The 12,456-nt window shown below is 37.7% G+C and overlaps 1 protein-coding gene across 6 annotated transcripts in view; it reads left to right on the top strand.

The window, feature by feature from the left end:
* Window positions 1-12,456, top strand: part of LOC111343618 (uncharacterized) — a 71,885-nt gene that overhangs the window by 22,785 nt on the left and 36,644 nt on the right. For all 6 annotated transcript variants that reach the window (XM_088727207.1, XM_088727212.1, XM_088727209.1 and 3 more), the window contains 16 exons: window positions 457-707; window positions 951-1,047; window positions 1,371-1,494; window positions 1,811-2,007; window positions 2,216-2,341; window positions 2,513-2,710; window positions 4,188-4,618; window positions 5,708-5,973; window positions 6,070-6,441; window positions 6,738-6,920; window positions 9,871-10,043; window positions 10,210-10,305; window positions 10,479-10,676; window positions 11,025-11,147; window positions 11,669-11,851; window positions 12,135-12,329. In XM_088727207.1, coding sequence (XP_088583333.1) covers window positions 457-707; window positions 951-1,047; window positions 1,371-1,494; window positions 1,811-2,007; window positions 2,216-2,341; window positions 2,513-2,710; window positions 4,188-4,618; window positions 5,708-5,973; window positions 6,070-6,441; window positions 6,738-6,920; window positions 9,871-10,043; window positions 10,210-10,305; window positions 10,479-10,676; window positions 11,025-11,147; window positions 11,669-11,851; window positions 12,135-12,329 — 3,213 coding nt within the window. The remainder of the gene's footprint in view (window positions 1-456; window positions 708-950; window positions 1,048-1,370; window positions 1,495-1,810; window positions 2,008-2,215; window positions 2,342-2,512; window positions 2,711-4,187; window positions 4,619-5,707; window positions 5,974-6,069; window positions 6,442-6,737; window positions 6,921-9,870; window positions 10,044-10,209; window positions 10,306-10,478; window positions 10,677-11,024; window positions 11,148-11,668; window positions 11,852-12,134; window positions 12,330-12,456) is intronic.

Below are 12,456 nucleotides of genomic sequence, written 5' to 3'. Positions count from 1 at the left end.
TAGTACCTTAGTACTCGGTACAGACATCTCATTATGGCTTGTTTGGTGCGTTAGTACGTTAGTACCGTAGTACTCAGTACCGACAACTCATAACGGTTTTGGAAGGTTTATTACTCAGCCACTAGACCTATTTGTTTTATCTTCTTTTTCAAACAATTACTTCCTAAATTTATAATTCCTTTGCATAGAAAAACTGATGTAGATAAACAAATAAAAGAAAGATAGAATTTTAAGGTTTATAATGGGGAAGAACAGCACAACTTAAACAAGTCTGTTCAAATCAGCTTAATTTTAATAGTACGTTAATCGTCCGTACTAAGCTAAAAACGAGAAAGAAAGAATCCTATTCTGGGCATGGTCTATCTCACTAGTTTAGATTTAAGAAAAAAATTAGAAAAAAACTAGAAAAAAATTAGGAATAAAATTCTGTCAACTGAGAATTCAATGTTCATTTAGGGTGCAACATCCTGTAAACATTGCCCTGCTGGCTACAGTTGCCCATCTCCAAGTTCCACTCCTTCTCCATGTACTAAAGGAGAATTCTCATTGCGAGGACATGCAAACTGTACTGTGTGTCCAATTGGATACATGTGCCCATCCACCAAGCAGAGGGCTGTTCGATGTTCACTTGGTACCACAACATTTGGAGAGAGTGGAAAGGAAACTTGTAGTGACTGTCCTGCTGGATTTAAGTGTCCAAACCCAGAGTAAGTAGTGAGCATCATGGTGTGGATCTTGGATTATGACCTGTGCTGTACATTGCCAATAAGAATAAGGGGATGAGCAAATAAGGAAAATTCTAGATTTAATTCGAATGTTTTCTTCAAGGTGTAAAACAACGTAAGTAGAATTGGTGTGTACATCAATTAAAAGAGGGAGTGGATTTTGATGGAATGATACAAAGGTGTTGTATGATTTATATCCGATTTTGTTTCAAATTTGTATCTTAGGTCAAATGCAACAGCTTGTAAGAATGGAACGTATAGTATTGGCAAGTCAGTTCGATGTTTGGAATGTCCTGCAGGTCACAAGTGTCCAACAACTGATGTAAGTAGATTAAACTACAGGTGTTCTGTGTTACAACAACACTTTACACTCAGGAATTGATTTTGATATTAATTATAGTGTCCCAAAACCAATGAACAAATAGTTCTGTGCAAAAGGTTGGTACATCAAGATGTTGCACCCAACTAATTAAGTTTCAAGGGAAAAATTAATAGAGGTGACATGGTGTTGCCATGGTGCAATTGAACATGCCTCCTCTCTCAGCAAAAGTTTGCTTCCTTGCTTCTTATTAACAGCATTTTGGAATACATTCTTAACTAAAAATTGCTCAGTGTTGGTGATAATTGGATGATTTTTTTATTCAGACATACCCGGAGCCATGTACTCCTGGCCAGTACAGTCTTCCCCGCAGTCTGTCTTGCACTGATTGTCCGGCAGGCACAGAGTGTCCTTCAACTTCACAGAAACCAACAAGGCAATGTGAACCAGGTATATTACATTTTTTTCCCTTGAAATTATTTTGCACCCAATAGTCCTTCAAAGGATTCTTGTATGACCTTAAAAGATAATTATGGGGAAACTTCTCAACATTTTAGGAATATTACTGTTAACGCTTAATGTAGGTTTTACACTGTAGAAACTATGGAGTCATATCTGTTAGTAAATATTTGAAAATTATTTCAGCTGAAGACATTGGACTACGCTGTTGTAAAGTCTGTGTCATACAATATAGCCACAGTATTTATTGGTTCAGGTGTGTTCTCAACCTCGTTTGAAATTGTTCTTTTTTTTTTTTCTTCTCAAGGATCGTATTCTGATAAAAAGGCCCAGTTTTGTACTGTCTGCCCAGAAGGAAAGTTTTGTCCATTTACCAATATGTCAACGGAAATCAACTGTGAGGATGGAACATTTTCTTGGGGTAATCGGGAGCGATGTACCCCATGCCCCAGTGGATGGATGTGTCCAAATAAAGATGGAACAGGAAATGTTAAATGCCTACCAGTATGTTTTAACTGATTATACATTTTTATTTCAGTATGCATCATTGAATATGTAGCCCTTGAGGGATTTCAAATTTGTAATGAAAGTGTATCACTGCCCAATTGCCTACCGTTAGCATGTGGGTATATTTTTTATTTTCTAGGAAGCAGATTTAAAGAGAATTTTTCCAATTACAATGATTTTTTTTCTTGCTTTTCTCTCTATTTAGGGCACTTATTCAATTGGCAGACGGATAGACTGCACCCCATGTCCAGCTGGCCAGGCTTGTCCACAAACAAACACCAATCAAACTGTTGTATGTCTTCCAGGCACATATTCAGTTGGATCACAAACGGTATGTAGTCATTCTCTATTAACCTGTTGTTGCACATGGCTTTATTGCCAGTACTTTTTTTTCTATTATTTTATGTGGTACACTGTTTATTTTAAGCAATGGTATGAAATTTTCAGGGATGCTGCGTTTATAATATTTCTTCTTTTGCTAAAGCTTATCTGTATTTTGTAGTCATGTACTTGGTGCCCTCCAGGATATAATTGTCCAAGCACCTCAGAGAGTACGGAGATAGAGTGTCCTGATGGAACATACAGTAAAGGAGGACAACAAAACTGTACTGAGTGTCCGCCTGGATATGCCTGTCCATCGAAAACAGATGACTTTAAAGTCCAGTGCTCTGCAGGTTATTACACTCTTGGTCGGGAACAGGTTTGTTCACAAATCAGTTAAATATACATTAATATATTTATGAATAAATCAAATAAATTCCTTGAATGTGCAATAATTTTACCAATGTGACCCAAATGTAGTGGCTAAAGGCACCCAAATTTGCTTCTAAATTATATATTCATTCTTTTATAATAATAATAATAATAATAATAATAATACAGCATTTGTAGTGCACAAATTCCATGTGGATATGCTCAAATGTGCATTACAACATAATAATGGATAAAGGACATATTGATGTGGAATAATGACTGGTGCAAACAGATTTTTATCTCTTTTTAATGGTAGTCAGCCATAAAATTCCTCAAGCTCTTGATGGTACAGTTTTAACGCTGCTTTCCCTCTCAGTGGCATATTAGTACATCTCCCTTAAGTAATTAAGGTTAAAAAAAGATAAATTAATTTCCTTTACATGACAATATGATAAGATTCATACTTATGCAATGACGTAAAGTGATTGAGTCTTAACCCTATAAGGTAAATCAGAAATAACTTTCCTGTGTGAAATCCTCTCAGAAAGAAACAATTTGCATAAACTTATTGCACTTCATCTTTAAGCAGCTTCATTGCAGAGTAATGCGCGCTTTATAAATGCAACTTTATCTTTTGCTAGAAGAGCGGCAGAGGATTAAATGGTAGTTCATATTCTTCTGCCAAATCTGGTGTGAGTATAAACTACATCTAAATGTACAAGTTAAAAACCTGCTTTAACTCTAATCATAATTCTAAATCATAATGCTATATATGGTAATAAACAACCGTAGCTCCAACATATCCCTGGAGGTTTGTAGTTGGTAAGCTTGTTATGCTTTCAGAGGGTGGAACATGTTGACTGATGACTTAAAAATAACAACTTGCAAAACCTCATTTAGAAGTACGGTTAATTTAAAAACTATCCCAATGTTGTAAATGAGTTCATTTATGTTTCTTAATTATATTATTTATGACTTTTTTTGTTTTAACCTTTCTCTTGGTACTGAGTTCGTAAGCAATACTCTGACCAGAGTTGAAATAAAGTCTACTACTGCTACTACTTTGAGGGTGAAATGAAAAAGAATCAAGCTCTAGCTCTTATGATAAGCCTCTGAACCATTAGACACTTACAAATGATAGAGGGAAACTTTACAATACAAATGGCAGCATTGATGAGATTTAAGACACCATATCAGTAAAGAAGGATGTGTGGTTATGACATTCCATGATAGTTGTCATTGTTTTCATCATTATTGTTAGTGGTAAATTTGAGATTACTAGGATGGGCCTCCAGTCTGTTAAGGAGCACTGAATGTTAAATTTGGTGTATGAAGAGAAGAATGCAAAATTGATTTATTACCCAAATGTCTGATACATCTTTAATTGAAGTTGATGAAGGTGTAATTTTGATTTATCATATTAGATGAGTTAATTGCCTTCATTCTGATTTTTCTGAATTTAGCTGTTATTACTTTCCCCTTAGAAATGCACTCTTTGCCCAGCTGGATCTTTTTGTCCTAATATTACATCGTCACCCATTCCATGTGAAGATGGGTCATACAGTTTGGGTTTAGCAACCAGCTGTATAGAGTGCCCAGCTGGTCATAAATGTGATGTCAACAAAAAAAACTCTGTTCCAATGCCATGTCCTGCTGGTAAATACAGCAACAAGTCAGCTACAGAATGCACAGATTGCAGTGCTGGTTATACTTGCAAGGGATCAGATACAACTCCCACACCTCCTTCTGGTTTATGTCCATTGGGTCATTATTGTCCTGATGGCCAGCGCGAGGTGGACTGTCCTGCTGGTACATTTGGTAATATCACTGGCGCAGCAAGTGAAGCTGAAGGTTGTCCACCTTGTCCTGCAGGATTTTTCTGCCCTGCAGGAACAAGAGGCTATCCCACCCACAGGTCAGTGTTACAAACAACATTTAACTGGACTATATATACTTAATATTTACAAATAATTGTGTAATGTGACGAGCCCTTTCAATGGGGCCCATTACTTCATAACTGGTAAAGCTTTTGTAACCCTCCTGAGTAGAGGCCCCAACGAACAAGGCTTTATCAACCAGATGAAGAAAGAAACTGAAAGAGTTTTCTTCTGAGGGATTAGCCTAATGGCTAACAAGTGGCTGTTAACCAGTACAAGATTTTAGAGTTAACTTTTGAAGCTTTTTTTTTTAATAATCAGCTATGCTGCAAAAAACAATTATATTGACTGGCTTTTGATCTACCTTAAGGTTACCGTACACCTTCAGGGGTGTCTCACATGCAAGCAATGTATTGCGTCCGGTTTAATCTGTAGATATCTGAACCATTATCTCAAATTAAAGCTTCTAGGACTGGCTATCAGACTATACCAAAATTTAAAAAAAAAATTAATTTTGGAATTTTTCATGACTTCTAAATGCAAGTGCCTGAATCACATTTTAAGAGCTACAAGTCAAAGGGAATTTGTTCGATTGCTCTCAGATTTTGACAGTTGCTAGTTTTACATATAAACACCAAAAACGTGTCTTCGAATTTTTTTTTCTAAATCGTCTTTTTTCAAGAGCAATCTTTGCACAATCACTCTGCATTTTTTAAATCCTACTTCAAAAATGTTTTGTAACTTTTCACTGAAATTGAATATGGCAAATTGCAGACACAATTTTTTAGTGCTTTGGCTGCGGAAACAGAGGAACACATTAAATAAGTGAAAAACAAAATTCGCTTTAACATGTAACGTCCAAAAGGTGATTCGGGCGCTTGCATTTAGAAGTCGTGAAAAATTCCGCAATTAAATTTTTTTCAAAAGTTTTGGTGTAGTCTGATAGCCAGTCCTATAAGCTTTAATTTGATATAGGGGTTTAGATATCTACAGTTTAAACTGGACATGCTACATCGCTTGCATGCGAGACACCCCTGAAGGTGCATGGTAACCTTAAGTCAAGATTCATGTCTGCATGGCACAGCTTTCATTACTATGCATTTTTACAAGAAATTTTACCTCTGCAGGTTGAAATGTCCTCCTGGTCACTGGTGCACGGAAGGAACAAGATCACAATTTGAACATCCTTGTCCAGCAGGCACTTTCAATAAGGAAATTGGTCTTGAACGAGAAGACCAGTGTGTAGATTGTTTACCTGGATATTACTGTCCATCTGGTGATGCATATGCTGACAGACTCTGTCCTGCTGGTCACTACTGTCCAGACAAGACTGGGGACAGCACTGCCAAACCATGCTCTGCTGGGACTTACACTGAAGAACAAGGAGCACAAGGTTAACAATATGATTTATTGTAATTTGTTGTATTAACATTGTGCCAAAAAATTGACATGTTAACACCTAGCAATGTTTTCTTTTCCACTCTCCTAGGCCAACTAGACTGTAAGGATTGTCCGCCAGGTCACTACTGTGAAGCAGGAGCACAAGAGCCCATTGCTTGCCCCAAGGGTACATTTAATTCCCTGTCTTGCAGAGGATCTTTAGCAGAGTGCCGCTCGTGTATATCAGGAATGGCCTGCCCCCGGCCTGGGCTAACTTGGCCACCTGTGAAGTGTGATGCAGGTTATTACTGCCCTGCTGGGTCGTCACTTCCTAATGAGACCATCCATGCTTGTCCAGCAGGAACTTATACTGACTATCACAACTTGACTCACGCTAGAGAATGCACCCAGTGTCCAGAAAGACAATCATGCGAGGCAGGAACAGGAGGGATACAAAAACCACCTCAGGAATGTGCGCAAGGTATGGGTATTGATTGGTTAAAGTTGTGCATAGTGCAACTTCCATAGTGTAAATCTCTCCACATTTTGGGAAACAAAAAAGAAAAATTATCAATTAAGTCAGTGTAGATATTTGGTACAGGTACCTAAGATACCAATAGAGTATTGAGCAAGAGGGTTTGCAGTCTGAATGGTGTATATATATAAATTAGAAGTTAATCTGTTTATTTGTTTGTTGGGGGTAATGATCTGTGAAATCAATATTTTTTACAAATATAACCTTCCAACAAAGTGTCACTATTTAATATTATCTTGTAGGGCATTACTGCCCCCTTGGCACCATGAGTCCAACTCAGTTCCCTTGTGAAGAAGGAACATGGACAAACCTTACCAACCTTAAGGCACAAGAGGAGTGCTACGTGTGTCCAAAAGGTCATTTCTGTCTCAGAGGTTCTACCAAGCCGACAGGTTTATGTTTCACTGGACACTACTGTCCACGAGGTATGTTAAGGACTTAATCTGTGTTTCTGAGTTATTATTTTCTGAAAAAAAGATAAAAACTATAAGTTAGCATATAGGGTGGTGTGTTTTGGTGTAAGTAATCTAATCAGCACAATTTGGTGTATCTTTAAGCAATCTGATCGGTGCATTTTTTTTTCAGTGTATCTCAAAGCAATGTGATGCAATGTGATTCGTGCATTTTTTTGGTGCATCCCAAACCAATCAGATAGTAGTATTTTTGTATGTTGCACCAATCAGAGTGAGATACAATTAATATATGAAGATCATATATTTTTGAACTGCGGTATTACATATGTATGATGCACGATCCTCGCAGTAGATAGCGCTATTTGAGCAATAGCGAAAATCAGACCTGAAAAAAATCAGGCCTGTACGGGACTCGAACCACTGACCTCTGCGATACTAGTGCAGCGCTCTACCAATTGAGCTAACAAGCCAACTGGGAGCAGGCTGTCAACTTGACGGCCTGCTCCCAGTTGGCTTGTTAGCTCAATCGGTAGAGCGCTGCACTAGTATCACAGAGGTCAGTGGTTCGAGTCCCGTACAGGCCTGATTTTTTTCAGGTCTGATTTTCGCTATTGCTCAAATAGCGCTATCTACTGCGAGGATCGTGCATCATACACCAATCAGAGTGTTCAGTGAATCAAGGTGCGACTCGGAGATTAATCAAACATTAGTCATGTTGGGAAAGTGGTGGAGTTGTGATTGTTGTATGACTATGGTTATTCTTCATTCTGAAGGAGACTGAGTGGAACATGAGAAAATTTTTTAATCAAATATCACTTGAGATGTTGATGTGAACAACTTCAGAGTACAATTGGCCACTATTGACCATTATGAATGGATTGCTCTTGTGGTCCCGATGTCAAAAAACAATATTAAAAGAGAGGACATTTAAACCATGCAGCTTGTGGTCCTGCATTCAAGCTTTCCTGAAGTCGCAGTCCCACACTTACTTCATTTCATTTTCTCAGCTGAGGGATATTTCGTTGTCAAATATGAGCTAATTGGCGATTCCATTTTGAATTTTGCTTTTAAAGAACAAGGTTAGAATGACATAAGAATTATGAGTTCATCTACCCAGTGTACCCACCGCCCAGTTAGCCCAATGGATAGTGCGCTGGACTGTTGTGTGGGAGGTCGAGGGTTCCACCCCCGGCCAGATTAACACTCAAGGTCTTAAAATAATTGAGAAGAATTTGCTACCTTTCTATAACATCAAGAAATGATTAGATATTCTAGTCTTCTCTGCTAGGGATGAATAAATGGAGGTCCCGTCTCCTGCAGGGTTGGGGTAGGAGACGTTAATTTCTCACACACACGAGATTACTGTGTGATGGATGTCCTCCCCTGGGGTGGGATGGGGGGATGTACAGTCCCCCATTTAAACCAGCTTCAAGCTGAACTGGGCTGGCCTGTCTAAATATCATAAATACATATGTACATACAATGGTTGTCCTTCATGAGGACTTTATCACTATGATCTGTCAGGATTAGAAAGGTCATCAGGGAATTTTTTCTACCATTTGCAAGTTAAAATGTACATGGTTTGTGTACCCCTCCTTCACTTATAACACACACACCATCAGCTAAAGGCCTAGCATGGATTTAGCACTAGAGCGTGTTGTTTTGGAAGGGCTAGTTGTGCTGAATCAGGTAAAACTTCCACAAGGCATTTGCATAAATCATATTTGATGGATAATCTTTTTTTTTGCCTTGTACTGGTCCCTCTTTTTGCAAAGGTTCAAAAGACCATCAAGTTATATTTACTTTCTGCTTCGACTGCCATCTAAAATATCTATTTCTTTGCTTCTTAAAGTTCTCCATGAACTAAAAACTGAGTGTGTAAACGATACTTTCCTGCTACAACTGCATGTTTACTTTTTACTCGCCAGTATAGACTAGACTTTCTCAGATGAAATGCCATTTTACCGTAAACAAAGTAAATTTTTTGGCATAATTCTACCTCACTGAAAAATATTTCCTCAGGAACATAGTGGTACAGTCAGTCAGTTTTCTATTGAACTCTCTTGTGCCAATAAAATTCACTTTAAGCTATCTTGGATTTTACCCCACTGCATGTCAATTCCCTGTAAACAACCTGAATTTTATCACCTATTTCGCACATACAGGGCAAAGTCTAGAAAGGCGATAACCAATTAAGGAGGTTCCGAAGGGTTTTACGCTGCCATAGTATTTGTGAAATGAGGAAAGTTTACAAAAAAAGAACTTTGATCATATGGGCCAACGGAAAATATCTTTGTAACTCTGTCATAGTGAGCAATACTTAAAGGGTGCTTGTGATTTCATGTCAGTTATAATGGCATCATGCAAGGTCTACAAAAAGACCCTCAAAATTTTAACTTTGCTTCCAGTCTGTGTCCACCACATTGCTTTATGCCAGTTAAAAAGTGCTACATAACACCTATTGTGCATTTTCCTGCATTGTGCATTTTCCTTACTGATTGTGGCCCTCTATGGCCAGAGTAATAATTACAACTTTGTTTCTGATGAAGAAGTGGCAGTTAGCATTATTATAGCCAACAACCAGGTCGTTGTTTGGTCTCAGAGAGAGAGCATTGCATGACGAGTTCAATAATTCAGACACCAGCATCAGTTACTTATAGTGTCCATTTCAACCCACATATCCAAAAAAATAACTCTTATATGCATAGTATGCCTATGTTTTGCCTCATGGTGCTTCTCCATTAGTTCTTTACCATTAGTCTTAAGTAATGGTGTCTTTTAAACAACATTACTTAAAACTCTCGCACTAAAAGAAACATTGTCTATGATTTGCTCTTTTAGATTTTACAATGATTGTAAGCGCTGACATTGATCAAAACCTTTAACATTCATACTGAAAAAAGTTGATAACTTATCGTCAGTTCTTCTTGAAAGTTTTAAATGCTTTTTACTCCTTGTCTAGGTACTAAACGAGGTACAGAATTTCCTTGCCCTGCTGGTACATACAACAATAGAACAGGTCTGGAAAGAAAGGAAGATTGTGTACCATGTATAACTGGTCACTACTGTCCACAAGGAACCACAAATCCAAAACAATGCCCACGGGGCACATTTAATGATGTTCTATCAGCAAAGGTACTAAAGAAGATTAAATTTCATGTTATGTTTTGGCAGAATCAATTGAAGATAGAATACTAGTGGGAGTGTTATGAAGCCACCTTTGGAATGGAAACACTTATGAAAAGGTCTCTTATGAAAAAGTACCATTCATCTGTTTCATTTCTACATTTCTTGTCTGCAGAACCAGCTTGATGGTTGCAAACAGTGTGTTCCAGGATACTACTGTCCAAATTTGGCAAACTATGAACTTACTGCATGTGAAGTAGGAAATTATTCGGTAAGATTTACCCAATGTTATCAACTCTTGCATGTTGTGTCAAATTTTTGCCAATGAATGAAGCTGATATGACTGTTCTGTTACAACTCAGTAAACAGTATACTCAAGGTGAAAGTTAAAGTGCTATATAGACTCTGTTCAGACTTGATGTAGTAATGCTATTTCTGCCTTAGGGTCCTGGTGCATCTGAATGTACAAAATGTGAGGCAGGCCATTATTGTGATAGCAGAACAACAAGCAAGGCAGAAATGATAGGTACCAAAATTTGTCCTGCTGGGACACATTGTCCTCCAGGCACAGTGGAAAAACCAGACCTTCATGATAGTACCTATGCCTGTTGGAAAGGACATTACTGCCTTAGGGGAGATGAGGTAATGTTTCAATTTAATGTTTTCAAAAGCCATTTGCAATCAAGCATTAAGAATTGACTGAGCAAACATCGGCTGCATTTAAAATATGACTAGTATGCATACAATTTTCATTTTCTTTTTCATCTACTTGCCAAGCCTCCTGAAGTTACATTTTAAATCTCATTTATATATAACTAGTGTACAATAGATGTTTGGTTTGAACCAGTGTGTATTAAATTCCTTTCAAGTCACTTTGTCAATTTTCCCTGAAACTTGATAAAAGCAGCCAACAGGTACTGTATTGTGTTGTTTAAATTCTTCATTTGAACTGCATTCAAAGATGATTCTTTAATAATTCCTTTGGAATAGAACCCTTACCCCATCAAGTGTCCAAACGGAACCTTTAATCCTCATGAAGGCCGCAAACTTGTCAGTGAATGTCTTAGGTGCACAGAGGGTTACTACTGTGAGCCAGAAGGCCTGGAAAAAGAGGTACCTATCTGTGGCTAGACAAAATATCTATGTTTTACTTTTCTGTAAAAATATTTTATAACATAAATCACATAAAGTGCATGCTCAATTTGGTTAATTCAGTGCCTACTACTAGCCCATGGGTGTAGGCTGCTGACCTGAGCAAATGTTTTCAAGTGAGTGAGTGTTTTGCAAAAAAATTGTTTTTATGTTATAAAATACATGGTAAACACCACAGCATACATTATTGAGATGTGGATGCGCTTGGGTGGTTTGCAAAGCATGAAAGAAGTGTAAGAGTCGCTTGAGGTAATAGCTTCTTAAGTGTGGTGTTTACTATTTGTTAAGTAGTGGTGTTGTGATATCATTGACCATAACAGACTGACAACCAACAACATGCATATGTTCAAGCTGTAATCAAGTTGCATACCTGTACTACATTGTGACATTTAGTTTTGAATTAGGACATGTCTGCTTTAAGCATCAGATAGGATTCTAGATCTAAAATTTACAGCTCCTTTACCTTAACTTTTCTTCTACAGGCTGATATGTGTCCTCCAGGTTACTACTGTCCTGAGGGAACAGGATACAGATATTCTAATCCCTGTCCCGTTGGATTTTACCGAAAACTGTCTGCAGCAGTGTCAGTACAGGACTGTAGTGTGTGTTTCTCTGGACATTTTTGTGATGTTCTTGGCTTGGAAAATCCAAAAGTTTGTCCAGAAGTAAGTCACAACCTAAGAATGGCTTCAAAGCTGGAATTCACATTCAACAAACACACTCCTTATTTGTATCAGACAAGTGAAAACAATGTGGCCAACAGTGTTTCTTCAGCACTTTTAAAGCTCGAGAGCACTTTGTTTTGTCTGGGTTTTTACTGAAAATCATATACAAGGTCATTGGATTTATGGAGATGTACTGTGCTATTACATAACCTTGCTGCCCTATGTGTTGAGATAAAGGGTATATTAGGAATACTAAATAATTATTTTCCTTAATTCATTTCAGGGCTTCTTCTGTCCTACTGGAACTACAATTCCTTCTCCATGCCCTTGTGGTTACTATGGTAACTCTACTGGTGTAAAGAAAAGTGATGAATGTACTCCTTGCCCAGCAGGTCAGTATTGTGCTGGCTATGGACTCAAAAAACCAACTGGACCTTGTGATGCAGGCTTCTACTGCAGTGGAAGAGCTTGCACTTCTGTAAGTGTTACAGTAACAAGAAAGGCATGTTTAGTTGCTTTTGAGTTAAGGGATGTTGTAAAGTTAATATCATATGTTACCTTAATTCTTCTTTAGAGAGAGATACATAGATAGATAATAATCTTTA

The sequence above is a fragment of the Stylophora pistillata genome, chromosome 7 (genome assembly GCF_964205215.1).
Source record: "Stylophora pistillata chromosome 7, jaStyPist1.2, whole genome shotgun sequence".
In the NCBI taxonomy this organism is placed as follows: Eukaryota; Metazoa; Cnidaria; class Anthozoa; order Scleractinia; family Pocilloporidae; genus Stylophora; species Stylophora pistillata.
Note: the sequence above shows the minus strand (reverse complement) of the source record. Positions and strands in the feature narration are given on the sequence as shown.